The 19,386-nt window shown below is 43.2% G+C and overlaps 1 protein-coding gene across 1 annotated transcript; it reads right to left on the bottom strand.

The window, feature by feature from the left end:
* Positions 1–3,672: 3,672 nt before the first annotated feature.
* Positions 3,673–13,658, bottom strand: rag1 (recombination activating 1). The gene is made up of 2 exons (XM_072466597.1): positions 13,516–13,658; positions 3,673–10,431 (listed from the first exon to the last, which is right to left on the bottom strand). Exon 2 carries the CDS (start codon positions 10,416–10,418, stop codon positions 7,185–7,187), a length of 3,234 nt encoding a protein of 1,077 aa, XP_072322698.1. The 5' UTR covers positions 10,419–10,431; positions 13,516–13,658; the 3' UTR covers positions 3,673–7,184.
* Positions 13,659–19,386: the final 5,728 nt, after the last annotated feature.

Here is a 19,386-nt window from a genome sequence, read left to right as displayed (position 1 = left end):
CCAAGACACAGTCTCCCTCAGGGATCTGGCACCAGCTGGGTCCCCACACACCCCCCAACTCTACCCCGGTTCCACCCTCCCTTTCCCCGGCGTACCCCACCTCAGCCCCCGCTCCAGGACAATCCGTCCTCCCCTTGCTCCCACCCGGGGATGAAGAGGATTTCGACACGCTCCCGGAGTCACCGAAGACCAAGCCGACGCCTGAGTCACCACCAGCACTGCGGCGCTCTCAACGACAGATCAAGGCGCCCAATCGTCTACATTTGAAACCTTCTCTGTAATTGTAAAACCAGTCTGTATGTATATAGTTTTCCACCACCCCCGCTGGACTCATTTGTAACAGTGGGTGAATGTGGTAGTCACCACTGTTGTATTATATTGTATATATGGGTATTACGTTAAGGCCCCTGTACTACAGGTATGTGGGTAGATCCCTGCCTGCTGGCTCCGCCCAGTAGGCGGAGTATAAATGTGTGTGCTCTCCGAACAGCAGCCATTTTGTCAGCTGCTGTAGGAGGCCACACATCTTTGTGTAATAAAGCCTCGATTACATTCTCCTCTTGTCTCGTCGTAATTGATAGTGCATCAATAGCCAAGTTCTGCACACATGAGTACGGCCTCAACCGGGACCTTGGATTCATGTCGCATTACATTCATCCCCCAGCATCCTACCAACTGTCTTGGCTTGAGACAATTCACACCTCTTTAACCTGTGGTTACCCCTATCTCTGGATCTGTAAAGACTTAATTACCTGCAAATGCTCGCATTCAAAGCATTGACTTGCATCTTTGACTTTGTCTATATATATGTTTCTGGAACATACCTCTTCATTCACCTGAGGATGGAGCAGTGCTCCGAAAGCTAGTGTTTGAAACAAACCTGTTGGACTTTAACCCGGTGTTGTAAGACTTCTTATTTTCCTCACAATGTCATTGCTTCTTTTACCAATGACTTTAAATCTATACATTCTGGTTTTCGATCCTTCCACCAATGGGACGTTGCTCCCTGTCCACCCTATCCAGACCCCTCATGATTTTGACATTCTATCAAATCTCCTCTCAGTCTTAAGTGCGGATTTGGGGACCTTTGTACCTCTTTAAGACAGGAACAGAATCAGCAGCAAAGCTTTGTTGTGAATCGGCTTCATTGAGACAAAGTCAGGACAAGTTTATTAAGTTCTCTGATAAACCATGTCAACAATCTTGGGCGGTGATTTACAGTTTAATGTGGGATACTTCCATGTCAAGATCTGGGTGGTAGAGCACACTAATGGTCTCTGTCTGTTTCTCCCTCCCTTGTCTCTTGTCTTGTTTTGTTCTGGTCTCTGGATGGTCTATCACTCCACACTGACAACACCAAACTCAGGGCATCATTTATCCTGGCTAGTATCCAGTTAACCCATTCCTCACCGCAATCATCTTCAACCTCGTGTGTGAGGACTCTTCCCTTGGCCAATCAAGTATAGTTCATGTGGCTGTTGCTAACCGCGTTTACTTAGTAATGGCCTTTGTATCTCAATGTGTTCATACCCTGTGGTTCCTTATCTGGTAGAGAAATATATCACATTCCATTCTCACACAAAAGAGTTTCCAGGTCTTGTGGATTTTTATTGTGAGTAAGGTCTTGACATGAACTAGACATGAACTTCCAGAATCTATCTTCCCTGGCCCCTCTACCTCGACCCTTTTGTTGTGATCCATTTACTGTGATCCTCCACATTGACTCCTTTACTGTGACTCTTCTACCTTGGCCCCGTTACCGCGAACCCTCTATCTTGACCCCTCTACCTTGAGTCCTCTAACTTGACCCTTCTACCTTCACTGTTCTACTTTGGTGTCTCCTTGAAACTCTGCCCTATGTCATCCCACTTCACTATTTTTCAAAGAAAGGTGTCTAATAAAGACAATTCTGAGTAAATTGCAAGGTTAGATTTTAGTTTCTAATAATGTAGTTAGATTTTAATAACTAGCATTCTTGTTAGTAACAAAATAATCTTACGCTTCATTTCCCCAAGGAGAACAGACCGAGTTTCTCCAATCCGTCTTCATAATTGAAGTTCCTCATCCCAGGAAACAATCTCATGAATCTTTTCTGTACCCTCACCAATGCCTTCACATCTTTCCTAAAGTGTGGCGACCAGAGCTGAACACAATTCTCCAGTTGAGCTTGAACCAATGTTTTATACAACATAATATTCTTGCCCTTGTACTCTGTGCCTCTATTAATAAAGCCCAGGACAATGCATACTTTATTTAACCACACTCTCAACCTAACCGACCACCTTCAATCACTGATGCACTATACACACAGAGGTCCTCCTGTTCCTACACCCACTTTTGAATTGTACCTTTTGTTTTATATTATTTCTTTGCCAATTCTTCCTCCCAAAATGAGTCACTTCGCACTTCTCCGCGTTGAATTTCCAAGAGCAGCATAGGAAAAGATGGAAGAAAATCAGTACTGAAATGCAGACACTAGAATAATGAGTAAAGAAGACAGTCAGAGAAGACACGAGAACAATGGTTATAAGAGCAGTGTGATATGTTGGAAGAATTGGACTGGCCAGATCTTCCGGGCCGGCCTATACTGATTCCCCCACCCACCCAACCCCCGCTGCAAACACCACACAGGCACCTTGGGGCAATTTGCAGAGAGTGCAAACAACGGGAAACCCCGTTGACAGCGGCGGGACTGGAAGATCCCACCGCCAGTCAATGGCAAGCCGTCTGCTGCCACAAATCACACTGCGGGGTAGGGCGGGCATGGAAAACCAATGTGTGCAAAAACAAGAGAGGTTAGTGATGCTCGGCATAAAGTACTGAAAACAACCGCAATAGCGAATGAAGATGTTTAATGAATAAACCCTGGATGAAATAAGGAAAAGGTGGAAGGAGAATATTGAAGAGCTTTGTGCATAAAAATGTAAAGGCTGAAACGATTGAGCTGGAAGAGGAGAGAGATGTTGACATTCATTTCACTGGACCAGAAGCACTAGAAGGTGAGATAAGAGCAGCAATAAGTGAGATAATTGTGGGCCACTTAAATGTGTAAATAAGGGTCCTCTACTGGTGCCAGGACACTAACTGTACAATTCAGCACCAATTGGGTGGCGCATGGGTCATGTGCACCCTATCTAGTTATACCCGGCATTGTGCAGAATAGCCCACAGTTCTTAAATCGGCTCCTCAAAAACTGGGCAAGGAAATATTGAGTTTTTGTGTTTTGGGAGTAGGACTGCTTTTTGTAGAGTCAGAGGATAACACTGATCCATTCAAAATTTCCTCAGCCTCTTCCTCCTTTCCCAAACCATTGCTGCCTCAGTTTAGGACCCGTCTGTTTTCCTTGCCTCCCAGATCCAGCGAATTGCCCCAAGGCGCCTGTGCGGTGTTTGCAACTCAGCAATGGCACCAAGTGAGGGGCAGGGCTGAAATGATTTGAACTGCATTTTGAACCATCCTGCAGAATGATTGTCCACAGACTTCACACCAGTTTTTGGTGAAAGTCAAATTTCTCAGCCAAAAAAAACAAACAAATGTCGAGCATTACCTCACCAGGGTAAACTATAATAGAACCGAATGAACATAAGTAGAAAACTCTGTAAATTACAAATTATGTGCAACAAAATGTTTTGACGTTATAGATCTTTATTTTTTTTTAAACTACACAAAAGTAGACAATTGAAACAATCAGAATTGTCACAGTGTATCCTAATGCTTAACATTAAGGGGTAGCTTTTAAGTGAACAGAATTCATTAAATACCGATTGAATCAACGATATTGCAAACTGGTTTAGGCCTGGTTCACTGAAAGCACAATTTTTTTCAACATCAAAATTTACTTCATGTGCAGAAAACCCCTTGAAAATGCAGCAGATTACAGTAAAAAAATCGATATTACAATACGATAAGCAACGATTCACAGCTTGGAAATAGACAATTCTGCAACCCTGATTTGAGTTCCACGTGTGATCAATTTTTAAAAATCACTGATGCATAAGAATCATTTACTTGAACAAAACTAAAGATTATGTCTGCTATAAAATGCACACCATTCTCCTATCCATCTATTATCTAATAATAATTATCTTTTATTGTCACATGTATGAAGTTACTGTGAAAAGCCCCTAGTCGCCACATTCCGGCACCTGTTCGGGTAAGCCAGCTAGATGTGACTCCATACCCACCACACCCAGACCAATGTGGTTGATTCTTAACCCTCCCTCTGAACAGGTCCAGCCAGCCACTCGGTTCAAGGACAATTAGGGATGGACAATAAATGCTGCCCTTGCCAGTGACACCCGTCTACGATGAAGAAAAATCAAGCATTTGACCAGCCTATAATAGATAATACTCAATCACAATTCAAAGCTGGATGAATAGAAATTTGACACACCATTAATTAGATTTTCATTTGTCTGCCAACAGCGTGTATCATATTGCTTCTAAACATCCATCCCAATTTGGTTTTGCCACTACTGGTAAACGCAAAACGGCAGCAGGAGTTAGAACAGTTTCTTGTTAAAGAGAAAGCTACCTTGCAAAAGTGGTTTCCAATCGGCTCAGTAATGGACAAGGTGCTGCCTATTCATTGGAACCTTGTGTATTAACACTTAGCTCTGGACAGAACAAAACCAAGTACACAAGTACAACATTAACTACATGAGGAAAAATGTATATGATGCATTAGAGTGTGTTTCCCCAGTGTTTGATGAATAATCAGATCTTGGAATAACGCCAGTCCAGTGACACTGCGATTTTTCAATTTTATTACTTTATATTTCAAAGTTGGAAAATAAATAACAGCCAAAGTTTTAAAAGCTCCTTACTCCTTCATCCATGAAGCAATTAGCACTATTGCTTCACTGCTCCAGGGTCCCAGGTTCGATTCCCGGCTTGGGTCACTGTCTGTGCGGAGTCTGCACGTTCTCCCTGTGACTGCATGGGTGTCCTCCGGGTGCTCCGGTTTCCTCCCACAAGTCCCGAAAGACATGCTGTTAGGTAATTTGGACATTCTGAATTCTCCCTCCGTATACCCGCACATGCGCCGGAATGTGGCAATTAGAGACTTTTCACAGTAACTTCATTGCAGTGTTAATGTAAGCCTACTCGTGCCAATAAAGATTATTATATTATGTATATCGCCAAGCTTTCATTGTGTCTCTGCAGAAAACTAATTAAAGGTCATCTCAGCTTCAATAACTAGAAACTTTGTCACCAAATCAAAAGTATTAATTGTTTTTTTTCAAAAGTGACAATGGCCCCATGGTTACAATGTAATAGACACGTAAAATGTGACAAAATGATCACATTTAATACATGGGTTCCACCAGCGATATATATATATACCCTGTGTATCAATAATCCTCGCAGCTCTCCTATAGGGTTGCTTTTACATTACCGTCTGACCTTTAAATTGTGACATCTGAATTGGATACGGGAACTATGATTAGAATGAAGTGTGATTCATACAAGAAATAAATGATAAATTGAAAAAAAAGTAATTTATCGAAACAAATGGGAATTAATGTGTTTAAGCCCATTTTAAGGTAAGCAAGGGAATGAAATTAGCTCCCAGGTCTCATCTGATTCACGATGGGAAGCTGTCAGTGTTGTTCATGCTTCCACATCTCACACAACGAGAGGGATCAATTGCAAAGCTAAGTCCCAGGAGAAAGATTAAACTACAGGGAAAAGGTCTCCAGTGGTAGGAATATTACTGCTCCGGCTGGATCCCCAGGATGTCTTTTTAAAAACAACATTTTAAATACCTTTGGAGGATGTAGTGGTGGCTGAAAAGTCTTGAACAAGGCAGACATTAACCATTCATTTTTCAAAGGGGTCCTTTAGAGGCATTAGGTCCCTAACTTGCACAATCAAGCCGGATTCCTAAAAGAAAATGGTCTCCATGAAGTTAGCAGTCAGACCAGTGCCTGTGCAAATGCAAACTTTACGCCTGTTTACTGCCCAAATAACTAATGCAACACATACCAATTTGAAATGTCTTATATATAGTTTATACTTCAGATAAATGTTACATTTGCCTTAAGAAGCAATTGCACAATTTCTTGATGTTTTTATTGCTACCAAATAAAAATGCCTAACCATTGGGAGACTACTGTATACAGAGTAGGACTTCAATGTATGTATGATAAGAGGATAAACCATATAAAAAGAAGGCAAGCTAATAATTCCCAATGTACAAAAAATGTTTCCTGCCAAAACAGAAAATATCTTCCAACTGATTTCACAAATAAGTTTAAAAATATATAAAATCCAAAGAAAACCAGCATTTGAGCTGGGGATCTAAGAGCAATTAACTTCTAGTTAAGGAAAACGCAGCAACTACACCTCTTCAGCTTAATGATTGTGCAAAGCTGTCCTCTTACAGCTGGATGTGGTGTGGAGCAGGATTAATGATGCTCCTATCCTCATAAACCAGTCAATCTTCTGGCCTGGCTAAACGAGCGACATAGACAACCCAGTAGTAATTATTAATGAATCAAATCAAATGAATTGATATCATATAGGAGCAGAGTAACTTATTCCAAACCTCGCTGTAAAAAAAAAAGATTTCTGTGAAGTAGCATTGGAATCACTTGCTTCTGTTTACCTACCAGTCTAATTTTAAAAATAATTTTATATTTAATCTTCGGCATTACTGCAGTATTTGCCAAAATAAATCAATAGATAGCTGGATGGGAATATAGAAAATCAGAGCAAAGATTGAGTGATGTGCATCAATTGGAACTGAGCATCATCAACATTCCCCCTCCCATATTAAAACCGCTTTTAAAAGGTTTGAATTTAGAAAATATTAACCACTCCTTCATCTGGTAAAATGTTAATATTACTATCTTACCCGCTTTTCTTTCGTGTTTAAGCACCAAACCTAACCAACAGTTCTGATTTTTGTGAATATCTAACATGGTCCTAATATTATAGAAAGGTTCACTTACTTGTGAACACTTTTTATTCGGACTATCGTCAACAAATATATTTGAGACGACCCAACACCGCACTGACCATAGTCTTTCAACAACAGTGTTGGAACCTTTTCACCAATATCAACTTTGCATACCAAGTTTGACCATGATAAGCTCAACTACCCACATTGTACAGACTGTTCACAGTCTCCAGTAGGTTAAAGATACTTAGAATCCAATTTCAGATCCAATAAATTCAGCTTAAAAATTAAAGGAATCATCTTCAGCTATTGTATCACCTTCAGCTATTATATCATCTTCAGCTATTGTATCATCTTCAGGTATTGTACCATCAGGTATTGTATTACTTTGTGCTATTGTATTATCCTGGCTGATTATTTCAGCTGGAACAGATGCATACTTTCCAAACTTTAACATATTGTGCACATCCATGAATCTCTGTAAATATTTTGACGTGTACAGCCAATGATGCTTCAGGATATCTTCCAGTTCGTAACATTTGGACTGCCTTGCGTTCATCTTCCTAAAACGCCGAAAAAGTTTGTTGCCTGACTCATTGCCTTCACTCGCCCATGCGCCTATGGAACCATCTCTCTCAATGAGCTCAGGGACATGAGCCAAAGTTTTGTGCAGGTAGTTGGTGATCTTCCCTTCATATCTGTACTTGAACTCTGTACAAAGCAGTTCTGCAAATCGCTGGGAATTAAAGCTGTACTGACAAAGAAGATCTGGGCATTCTCTCGCTGGAAATGTGGAGCGCCACACTGGTTTCATGAGTAGATAAAGGTGCATTAACTCTCTGAGAATCTCTCTCCTTTCTTCAGATGGAATCAATTCACACACGGCTTCGACCGTCTCTTTTGTCATTAGTTTTCTTGCAAAGTTTCCATTCAATCTCATGATGGGTTTCAAGTTCATCTTTTGTCTTAACTGTTTATCGAGCATTACTTGCCACCTTTTTCTTTCCTCCTTAGGCAATTTTGGATTTTTGTATAGCTCCCCAATCTCACCTTGGAAAAGTCTGTAGAATTCTGTCGCATTTCCAATGTCACAATGCAAGGCATCTATGGAGGGCTGAGTTTCAATGAAGGGTTTTGCTGCAATCCCTTTCACTCTATCACGTAACTCATCGGCTGTCTCGTTATATGGATTTGAACGCCAGATTTCATAGCGTTCCAAGTTCTCTTCATGGTTCCTTGTAATGGAATGAAGAACCATGTTCCGTGAGGCCTCACTTCGCGTGGAATCACATAGCGTGCAGACATAGATGGAACCTGAGGCTTCGAGGCCCTCCACCTCCCGTACAAACTTCTCATCGTATCCTGTGCCTCGAAAGATAAACTGGAAAGATCGGTGCAAATCTCCAATTTCCAGTATTAAATCGCTGGTCTTCATTGCTTCTCTTTCCGCAATTACTGGGCCCAGTATGGCTGTCAGCGTTTCATGGTCAGATTCATCCGCCAACATCAGGCAAAGTGGTTTGCAGCACAACTCCGAATTTGGCTTTAGCTCTTCAAACACCTTCACTTTTTCATCGTTTTCATTCATCACACTTATACTCATGATGGTAAAGGAATACCTCACGGCCTTCTCTGGAACTGCTGGACCACATCCGTGTTTTTCACTGACATCCCCCATTCCATCACAAGATTCCTTGATGACAACAGTAAACGGTCCACTCACAAACTCAGCGACATTTTGGCATTTTAAACCTTCCAAAATATCGTCCTCCATCTCCTTCACAGCTGAAGCCAGTGCCACGTCATACCTAAACCGTCTCGAAATGGTTTCCATTGGGTAATCATCAACGCACTGAGCCCAGCCGCTCAGGCCATCTATTATTCCCACTTCTGTGTTCGTGGAGACATTTGCTAGAGGAGGTTGCCATTCAAATGAATAATAACCTGGCAACAACATCTTCTCTGCATTTCGGAGTGCGTGCAATGGCTGGAAGATTTGCTTCCCAGTGATAGCTTTGACTGTCTTATACATTTTATGATACTGACTGCAACTTAGAAATGTATTAATTCTAATGGCAAGGCAGACTGCTGGCTTCAGTTCCGATCCCCGACCCTGCATGACAGCTTCAAGCTCATCTGCTTGCCTGTGCTCATTCCCAGCTCTAAGTGCCAGCAACAATAGAGTAAGGCATACCGACTTCACATCGCCGCCTTCCTCTTTGTCTGCAAAGGTCTTCACCTGAAGTTTGAGATCTCGCAGACGGTGCTTTTGCGCTCTTCGGGTTAAAGAGAGCAAATGCTGTCTTGGTCGACCACCCTTGTTCACCGGCGAGTAAGCATGCTTCACTCTTCTTTCTTTGTGGTCCAGGGCATGGGTAGAATATTCACCTAGTCTCACCTCTACTTCGCAGTCTGTCACTGGACATCTTAAAACCAGGGAATTCAGGACATTTATAAATGATTTAATTGGGCTTCGGAAATCTGCGGGGCCACAAGGAAACCTACAAACCGGGCAATACTTGCCCAGGACGGTGGTACATTTGAGGATACATGTTCGGCAGAAAAGGTGCCTGCAGGGTGTTTGTACAGGGTCAGCAAGTAAGTGCTCACAAACCTGACAGGACACTGTCTGGATAAAATTGTTGGGATAATCAAGTACGAGGAGTTTGGAATTTAGGTGGATCTTCTTGCAGTTGACAATCTTTTTAGCCAACAAAATACTTGTGCTATTTATTTGATCTTTCCTTTTAATGATCCTTGGTCTGATTGGAGGGTCAATTGCTACTTTGGGCTTCTTTGTGACTGGTGGACTTCGTCTGAGGCCTTTTCGTTTGCGAGTCCCCCTTGAAAAATTGCAAATGCTGCAAAGATTGGAATGTGGCTTCCACTCCACGATTGTAGTGATGGGAAAGAAGGCATCTTCATTTGTCGTGTTGTTGATTGTCTGAATGACAACCCGCCAGCAGTTGTAGCAAAAGTGGGTGGGATGTCTGGCTTCTGTATCTGTCTTGACGTCAATTCTAAAAGCGTTACGAATGAGCTCCGGCCAAAAACAGTCACCATGTCCCATTTTCCTCAGCACCTCTTGTGTGACACCATCCACAGGGCCACTAACTGGGTATTTCATGTCATAGCTGGTGGTGTTGAAGGAAGCGCCACAAATACGACAAAGATTTTGTAACCGTAATAAATGTTCTTCCAAAGATTTTGCCTCTGTTTGGGTAAAGTCACAGAACTTGCTTTTTGGTGGGTTGGCCTCTAAAGGCATCTGTTCCAGGAACTTTTCTTCCAAAGTCTTCTTGTCCAGAGGCAGTGTTTCCAAAGACATAGCTCCCACTGGTTTGGTTTGAGAGATTGAGGATTGCCACAATTGGCCATGGGCTGATGTAACAGTCTCTGCCTCATAAAGCTTTTCCATTGAAAGCATGGTTTCCTTTTTGAAATTTCTGAAAGACTTGACTTCTGCATGTCGAAAACTGTCAGGTATCATTTGCAGAGGCATCTCCATTTCCATTGAAGGTTGGCACCTAGCAGAGATATAAAAAGTGATTACTGATTAAAACATGATTACAATTCAGCCCCTGCGTGAGTAACATAGCTTTATATTCAATGTCAATGTACAACTGCCACATTCTAATCATTCATTATTCAGAGAGCTACATTTTGCAACACTAATATTGAGATTTTGATTCCGTTCAATAAAAGTCCATTGCATCCAATATCAATGGGCTAAAGTTAAACTGACCTGTCTGGTGGGAATCTGGCAGGGTCACGTAAGCTACTTCACACTAAATAAAGAATGAATTTGGGCAGGGTGTAAGACAGACAACCAACCCCATCTACTTCTTTACCCACTGGGTGGGTTAGATTAAAGTTAAGCATACCATCTTTGATGATGAAAAGCATATATTTTAACCAAGGCAGAACAAAATAGAAGAATATTGCCAGTTAATATCAGGCTATTATTTAAGATTCTCACGATTATATAGTTCACGTTTTCTTATTCAGAAATACTTTTTATTTGTTTATTGAAATATCTTTTTCAATTAAGGGGCAATTTAGCGGGGCCAGTCCATGTACCCTGCACAGCTTTTTGGGTTGTGGGGGCGAGACCCATGCAGACTCGTGGAGACTGTGCAAACTCCACACGGACAGCGACCTGGGGCTGGGATCGAACCCGGGTCCTTGGCTCACGAGGGAGAAGTGCTAACCACTGTGCCACTGTGCCATGCCACCTTATTTATAAATACATAGAAATAGATAAAAGTTGCAACATGACAACAGACCTAACCAATCTTATTTTCACATGACCAAATAGTTTCAACCAATTTCAGTATCTGAGAATACAAAGCAGAATTGGCTGTAATCACTTGGCGCAAACGGAACAGACATCACTACCACCTATTTTAATCAATGATCTTTTATCAGTGGTATATGCGGACAATGTAAATGATATGTTGCACAAAGGAGGCTCCTGCTGACTTGAATGTTTAACAAAAGTACGAAAACCAAAGGATTGTGGAAATAAACCTTAAATTGACACAAAATGTCAGTTGTCAGACTTAGGTAAAGTATTTCTCCTTAGGTTAGGGTGACTTCAAATTTGGAAGAACAATATCAATTTGAAGTCTCTCCCATTATCCCTAAGATCTTTTCATGATTAAACACAGAATCTCATTCTTTAGTAATAATAATGAGGGCGGCACGGTGGCACAGCGGTTAGCACTGCTGCCTCACAATGCCAGGGAACCTCGGGTGACTGTCTATGTGGAGTTTGCACGTTCTCCCCGTGTCTGCGTGGGGTTCCTCCGGGTACTCAGGTTTCCTCCCACAGTCTAAAGATGTGCAGGTTAGGTGGATTGGCCATGCTAAATTGCCAATTAGGGTGGGGTTGCAGGAATGGGGGGGGGAGATTGGGCCTAGGTAAGGGTGCAGACTCAATGGGCCCAATGGCCTCCTTCTGCACTCTAGGATTCTAACTAATACACTTCATTTTTGTATATATTTTGATTTCTATTCCATGCCTATACTAGTCTTGTGTTGTCTGCAATGTGTCAATTTTTTCATGTGAATTTATATCTCGTGAAAGTAGACAAAAGATGCCACCATGATTGAATGGCAGAGCAGACTCGATGGGCCGAATGGCCTACTTCTGCTCCTTGGGTCTTATGGTCTCACACTCAAGGAAATATTGCTTGAGATTAATAATAGTCATCAATAAAACAGCAGACTCTGCTCAGATATTAAGCAGCTTACTGAACGAGAAAGGTTATTAGGAGGGGTTATTGGGTTGCGGGGATAGGGTGGAAGTGAGGGCTTAAGTGGGTCGGTGCAGACTCGATGGGCCAAATGGCCTCCTTCTGCACTGTATGTTCTGTGTTCTACGTTATAAAAGCTATGAGATGATACAGTTGAACAATCTGGGCTGACAGAACCAGTAGAGCACAGCTTAATTTTTTTAATGCTCTTCATAATACTTGAGGTAATTAAACCAAAGAACAAAAGATCACAAAAGTGATCATTTTTGAAAGCATACTTGGCATTTTTCAGCCCGGTAACAGATAATGTTGGTTCTTACAATTTTTCTTGTTTTTTTAAATTACTCACATTCAAAACCATCACAACCAAATCCAATCACTTGTTTACAGGTTAATGGGGGTTTGGACTTGTTAAACACTTAATACACCAAAAACAAACATATCTTACTAATGTTAATACTAAAGTACATTCAAACTATAGCATAAGGAATCTCAGTAGAAGTGAGTGTTGGGGAAGGCGGGGATGTAGCGACAATGTTGCTTGGACTCAAAATCCAGTAGTCCAAACTAAGCTCTGAGGACATGGGTTCAAATCCCACCACGGCAGCTGATGGAATTTAAATTCAATTCATAAATCTGGAATATAAAGCTAGTCTCAAACTATCACTGACTGTTATAAAATGAAAACAAAATCCCAGCTGGTTCACTAATGTCCTTTAGGGGAAGGAAATCTGCCATCCTTACCCGGTCTGACCAACATGTGACTCCAGACCCACGGCAATGTGACTGACTATTAAATGCCTTCTAAAATGGCCTAGCAAGGTATTGAGTGCAAGGGCAATTAGGGATGGGCAATCAACTCTGGTGATGCCCACATCTCATGAAAGAATTTTTAAAAACAAATTGAATGGAAGAACAAACTGACTGTTTTCTCCTCAAAATAATAATCTGAGGTAAATTCTAAGCAAATTAATCCCCACTGTTTCATAAAAATGATCAATTTCGCAGCTTTCATGAGGCGTTTCACACTATCTCTCCTTAATTTACTTAGTGCTCCTTCAAATGTAAAATCTAATAAAACCACAATGTCACTTATGTCCAGCACAACAGGTAACAAAGCTGCCGCCAATTAAAGGACTTAAAAATAACCTTTATGATGCATATTTATCTACTATCTCTTACCTCAAAACATTTAAATTAAAAAAAACATTAAAATATAAAATCAATTAAAGCAACGTGATGTTTCTTGCTCAGCTTATTATTTCTCCATTTAATCGCAAACATTAGCCTTATCTCATATAACAAACGCAAGATCTACAGGCGCATTCGACTATACAGGATTGATAAACTTACAGGACCAATGTTACAAAGCTCCAAAAGTAGCTCCACACTTTAAACCAGTCATTGTACAAGCATTGGCAGCAGCGGCAGTCTCTATGTTTGCCCCTCTCTCTCACAGAATGTGTTTTTCAGAGAGGCTCCCATCTGTTCCAAACCATGAAGTTGACTGCAAAATAACAGGAACTCTCTCTACCTCTTCTGGTGCTACCCCTGCAGCAGCTGGTGCGGTGGCCTGCCGCTGTAGCAGATCACTCTGAAACCAAGAATCACATTGAACCACAACTCCTCGACAGGAATGTTACTTTGTGCGGCATTCTCTCCGTTATTCAGTTAGCGATGCTTCATGTAGCTTTCGCAATCTTGATTTTCATTTTACAATTTAATCTTATTTAAGTTCTTCATTTTTTCCTTTTTATTTTTCATTACTTTCTTCTATTATATGTATAATCTAATTGACGAATATATCTTGACTGCTAGAATGTTATCATTGTTATTTATCACCCATTGTTATCATAGAATCATAGAATCTATGGTGCAGAAGGAGGCCATTCGGTCCACTGAGTCTGCACCGACCCTTGGAAAGAGTACCCTATCTAGGCTCACGCCCTAACCATATCTCCGTAACTAAGTAACCCCACCAAATCTTTTGGACACTAAGGGACAATTTACCATGGCCAATCAACCTAAACTGTGCATCTCTGGACTGTGGGAGGAAACCGGAGCAGCCGGAGGAAACCCATGCAGACACAGGGAAAAAGTCCAAACTCCACAGTCACCCGAGGCTGGAATTGAATCCAGGTCCCTGGCACCGTGAGGCAAGCAGTGCTAACTTTTGAATGAATTACCCTCCACACCAGTAAACCTTCTTTTCATTTACCAGGGTTCTCTATCTCCTTTGGTTGTAATGATGTGGAGATGCCGGCGTTGGACTGGGTGGGCTCAGTAAGAAGTCTTACAACACCAGGTTAAAGTCCAACAGGTTTATTTGGAATCACAAGCTTTCAGAGCGTAGCTCCTTCCTCACTCACCTCACTCACTCCGAAAGCTAGTGATTCCAAATAAACCTGTTGGACTTTAACCTGGTGTTGTCAGACCTCTTACTGTCCTTTGGTTGTAGACATGTAAGATGCTGCCATCTTGTGGGTTGATTTAGCTTCACAGTGTTTCTCAATACGGAGAGGTGTATTTACAGTAAATCCCATTTAAACGATGAATGCCCATTTCGACTGGACGGATAAAGATGAAGATTTTTAAACCACTTCCTGACTTGCTCTAGTTGTGCATTTGTTAAAAAAGTGCCTTTTATATTAGTCTTATTTTTAATATTATTGGCAAAGACTGCAGTCTAAAACTCACACATCACTGCAGTACGTGCAGCACGGTGGCACAGGGATTAGCACTGCTGCCTCACAACTCCAGGGACCCGCGTTCAATTCCGACCTTGGGCGACTGTCTGTGTGGAATTTGCACTTTCCCTCCGTGTCTGCGTGGGTTTCCTCCAGGTGCTCCGGTTTCCTCCCACAATCCAAAGATGTGCAGGTTAGGTGGATTGGCCATGATAAATTGCCCCTGGGTGGGGTTATGGGGATAGGGGATTGGGCCCAGGTGGGTTGCAGACTCAATGAGCCGAATGGCCTGCTTGTGCACTGTAGGGATTCCATGAAAAAGGACCTGCAGATAATCCTCTGGGTATTTAAATGTGCAAAAATGTAACTGAATGACTTGGCCTTTAAATATTTGTAACAAATCTTTGTTGGCACATTCCACTTTGCAACTTAGACAACTGATCTGGGCGTGCCGGTTAAATAGCAGGAAAGGCCAAAATCAAGATTCACGCCTGGCGATGGCAAGTTCCAGATCTTGCCCAAAAATAGCAAGCGTATCATTAACCACAATTTGCATTCATTTCCATCTCATTAGCGAGATTGAAGTAAAATCTAACGGCCTCTCGGGAATTAACTGGCACCCCAGCAAGAAATCACATGGACGTTTAGTACTCCTTTTTAAAAACGTGAAGCTGGCGCAATGGCTGCTGAGGGAGGAGTGAGGAGGTGAATAGACATTTTCATTTTCTGGCATGCAGCTCAAGGGCACTGAAGCTGCTGCCCCAATGCCTTGGGGGGGGGGGGGGGTGAGGATGGTTTTGGAAGAGGACTCCTCTGGGGGGGGTTGGGCTTGGTCGCGGCTGAATCAGTCAAAGTCGGGGGTCGCCCCTGGGCCTAGGGTGCGGGTGAGGGGCGTTTCACCTGTGAAAAGCAGCTTTTCACTGCTGCCTCACAGTGCCAGGGACCTGGATTCAATTCCCGCCTCGGGTGACTGTCTATGTTTAAATATTGTGGATACCCATCACAGGGGCAACTACAGCTGCTGCCTGTCTTTCATACCAAAAATGTCCAGGACAGAGCCCTGTTCTTGGTTATATGCTGACGGTCACTCAAACTCCCTTTGACTGTGAGCAACCTCAAACTTCACAGCTGAAAGCTATTGCACATAAGGAATTGGCCTTGTTAGTTGTGAGAGCACTTCACAGCTCTGAAGTGGTGCTGCAGGTTGTGTTTGCTGCTTGCTGCTGCTTGTAGCTGTCAATGCCTGAAGGCTGCTGCTGCTGCTTCCTTCTTTTTCTGTCGCCTGGAGTAAGGAAAGTGAGGATGGAAGATGACCTGTTGCTTGGGCTGGAGAAGGAGAATGGGAGCTCTTTCTTTCTTCTGGCGTGCTCTGGGTTGCTGCGACTTTGCACTGCTGAGAAGGCTACTGCTGGAAGCTGCATGAGGGGGAGAGAGGGGCAGTCTGATCCAAATGAGTGGTGCTTGCTGCTTGCACTGGAGGCTGTGTTTGTTTGCTGCCGCCTCTTTGCTTTTGTGGCCTGGAGTAAGGAAAGGTAGAATGGTAAGGTGACCTCCTGCTGGGCTGGAGAATTGGTACGGGGAGGTGTTTCTCTCTTCTGGTGTGCTCTGGTTTGGTGTGAGTTTCTACTGCTGGGGAGTCTCTGCTGGGAGCTGCTGGAGGAAGAGAGAGGGGCGAATTGATCCGAATGAGCAACTCGATGAAGGTGTTGAAGAAATACTTTTTGCAGATTGCTGGTAATTGTATTGTGAGTGTAGTTAGTGCTACATGTCGACTAGCACTTCGTCATGAGTCAAACATGCTGGACGTCGAGGCTGTTTTACTGCACCTTGAACATCAGTGGAACATGTGGACACTGAGCTTTGGTTCCAATGCAGTTAGGCCGTATAAGAAGGCCGGTACAATGGAAGTTCATGGGCAGACTGATACGTAAAATGACCACATGGAAAGGATCCTCCATTCTGTTGACGACCTGTGTGGGTGGAAATGAACTGCTGTGTTTGTACCAATATTCTTTAGCGGAAAGCTACTAGTGTGTGCATGGCAACATGCCTTTTCCTTGTTGATTAATGGTTAGTGTGATATGTGGAATGTTATGTATGAGTTTTGAATCTTTGTTAAAAACATTAAGTACCCAATTCATTTTTTTTTTCCAATTAAGAGGCAATTTAGCATGGCCAATCTGTGCTGCACATCTTTAGGTTGTTGGGGGGAGACCCATGCATTCACAGGGAGAGTGTGCAAACTCCACACAGTGACCCGGGGCTGGGATCGAACGTGGGTCCTCGGGGACCGTGAAGCAGCAGTGCTAACCACTGCGCCACCGTGCCACCCCTCAAATCTTTGTTAATGTTGACTGTTATTGCTAATAAAATATTACTCAAGTGGCTTCTCGTGGGTGCACGTACTATGTCTCACATGATTATTGCATCGCATTTCAATCTATCTTTGAAGCCGGAACACTGTTCCTGTAATCTAGAAGTGTCAGAAACATAGAGGCAGCTGCCAACAGTCAAACACTAAAGAGCTGGGCTTCAGCACTGTGGATCTTCTTGTGACCAAATACCAAGTGTGTGGATCAGAGGAGGGAGCCTGAGGACGGTCTCCCTAATGTTCCCGACAGGGGTCTGGGGTCCAGGGGCTCCTGATGTGACCAGGAGTGTGCAGAGCGAGCTTTACCAGCACAACTGGCTCGGTGGATGGCACTCTGAGAGAAGGCAGGACACATTGGCATAGTGGTTAGCACTGCTGCCTCACGGCACCATGGACCGGGGTTCAATCCTGGCTCCAGGTCACTGTCCGTGTGGAGTTTGCACATTCTCCCCGTGTCTGCGTGGGTCTCCGATTCCTGCAATTTCTAGGATATTTCAAATCTTATCCAATTTCTGTTCATCGATGCTATTTTCTACCCCATACCTAATTCGGCTGAACTCTCCCCAAATGCACTAGCAAACATCACTGTAAGAATATTGCTGAATAAATACTGCAACTTTGAACCTTTATCAGAGCCACCTGATCATTCACTCGCAGCTAAATTAACCCAAGGCTGCCCTCTGGTGCTTAGAACTGGTATTTAAAAACATTGTTGCGTGTCTACTGCAGTGCGTTTTCCAAGAGTCAGAGTAGTTCAAGGGTATGCATGCTCTGGCCATCTGAACAATGTAGTCAGAATTAATTTTTCCATCCTCGTGTCTGTAGTTACCAAATGTAATCATCGGGGCTGTATGGTAGCACAGTGGGTTGCACTACTGCCTCTCAATGCCAATGACCCAGGTTAGATTCCAATCTCTTGTGACTGTTTGTGTGGAACATAGAACATAAGAATATACAATGCAGAAGGAGGCCATTCGGCCCATCGAGTCTGCACCGACCCAGTTAAGCCCTCACTTCTACCCTATCCCCGTAACCCAATAACCCCTCCTAACCTTCTTGGTCACTAAGGGCAATTTATCATGGCCAATCCACCCAACCTGCACGCCACCCAACCTGCACGTCTTTGGACTGTGGGAGGAAACCCACGCAGAGTTTGCACATTCTTCCCGTGCCTGCATGGTTTTCCTCGGGGTGCTCCAGTAATCTCCCATAGTCCAAAGATGTGCAGGTTAGGTAGATTGGCTATGCTAAATTGCCCCAAGGTGGGGTTACGGGGATAGGGTGGGGGATTGGGCCTTTGTAGAGTGCTCTTTCAGAGGGGTGGTGCACTCAATGGGCTGAATAGCTTCCTTCTGCATTGTAGGAATTCTAAGATTCTACAAATCACTCCCCTTCCCTCTCCCCACCTAAACTGAACACTAAGGGGCAATTTAGTATGGCTAATCCACCTAACCTGCACATCTTTGGACTGTGGGAGGAAACCGGAACACCCGGAGGAAACCCACGCACACACGGGGAGAATGTGCAAACTCCACACAGGCAGTCACCCCAGGGCCAGAATTGAATCTGGGCCCCTGGCGCTTTGAAGCAGCAGTGCTAACCACTGTGTCACCGTGCTGCCCCAATGGGAACACTTTCTCCATATCTGGCCCCTCGCGATTTTCTAATGGCGCTATCAAATCTCCTCTGAGCCTCATCTTCCCCAAGGAAAACAGACCGAGATTCTCCAATTGATCTACACCCCTGGGACCCACGCAGACACTGGGAGAACATTCAACTCCACACAGTCACCCAAGGCCGGAATTGAACCCGGGTCCCTGGTAATGAGGCAGCAGTGCTAACCCCCCCCCATGCCAACCCCCGTCCCTGTGCAACATTGTGCAGAGACTTCAGATCCCACAACCGTGAACAAAAATAAAGCATTTTTATGCATTATGCAACATTACATTAGCCTGTTTCTTTTGTGAGGAAGTTAAGTGGTTAATTTTCTATCTGGCAGTCAGAGCTGAAACTGGCTGCTAGTTATAAAAACCAATCCATTTCAGTTCCATCGGACATAAGAAAATAGGTATTAGATGGTACGATCTGCAGGCTTCAGTCTACAGCTCAGTTTTACACTGAAGGCTACAAGTTGAATGGGACCTGAAAAGTTAGAAGGTAGCATGG

The sequence above is a fragment of the Scyliorhinus torazame genome, chromosome 10, assembly GCF_047496885.1.
Source record: "Scyliorhinus torazame isolate Kashiwa2021f chromosome 10, sScyTor2.1, whole genome shotgun sequence".
In the NCBI taxonomy this organism is placed as follows: domain Eukaryota; kingdom Metazoa; phylum Chordata; class Chondrichthyes; order Carcharhiniformes; family Scyliorhinidae; genus Scyliorhinus; species Scyliorhinus torazame.
This window is presented reverse-complemented; position numbering and strand designations above follow the sequence as displayed.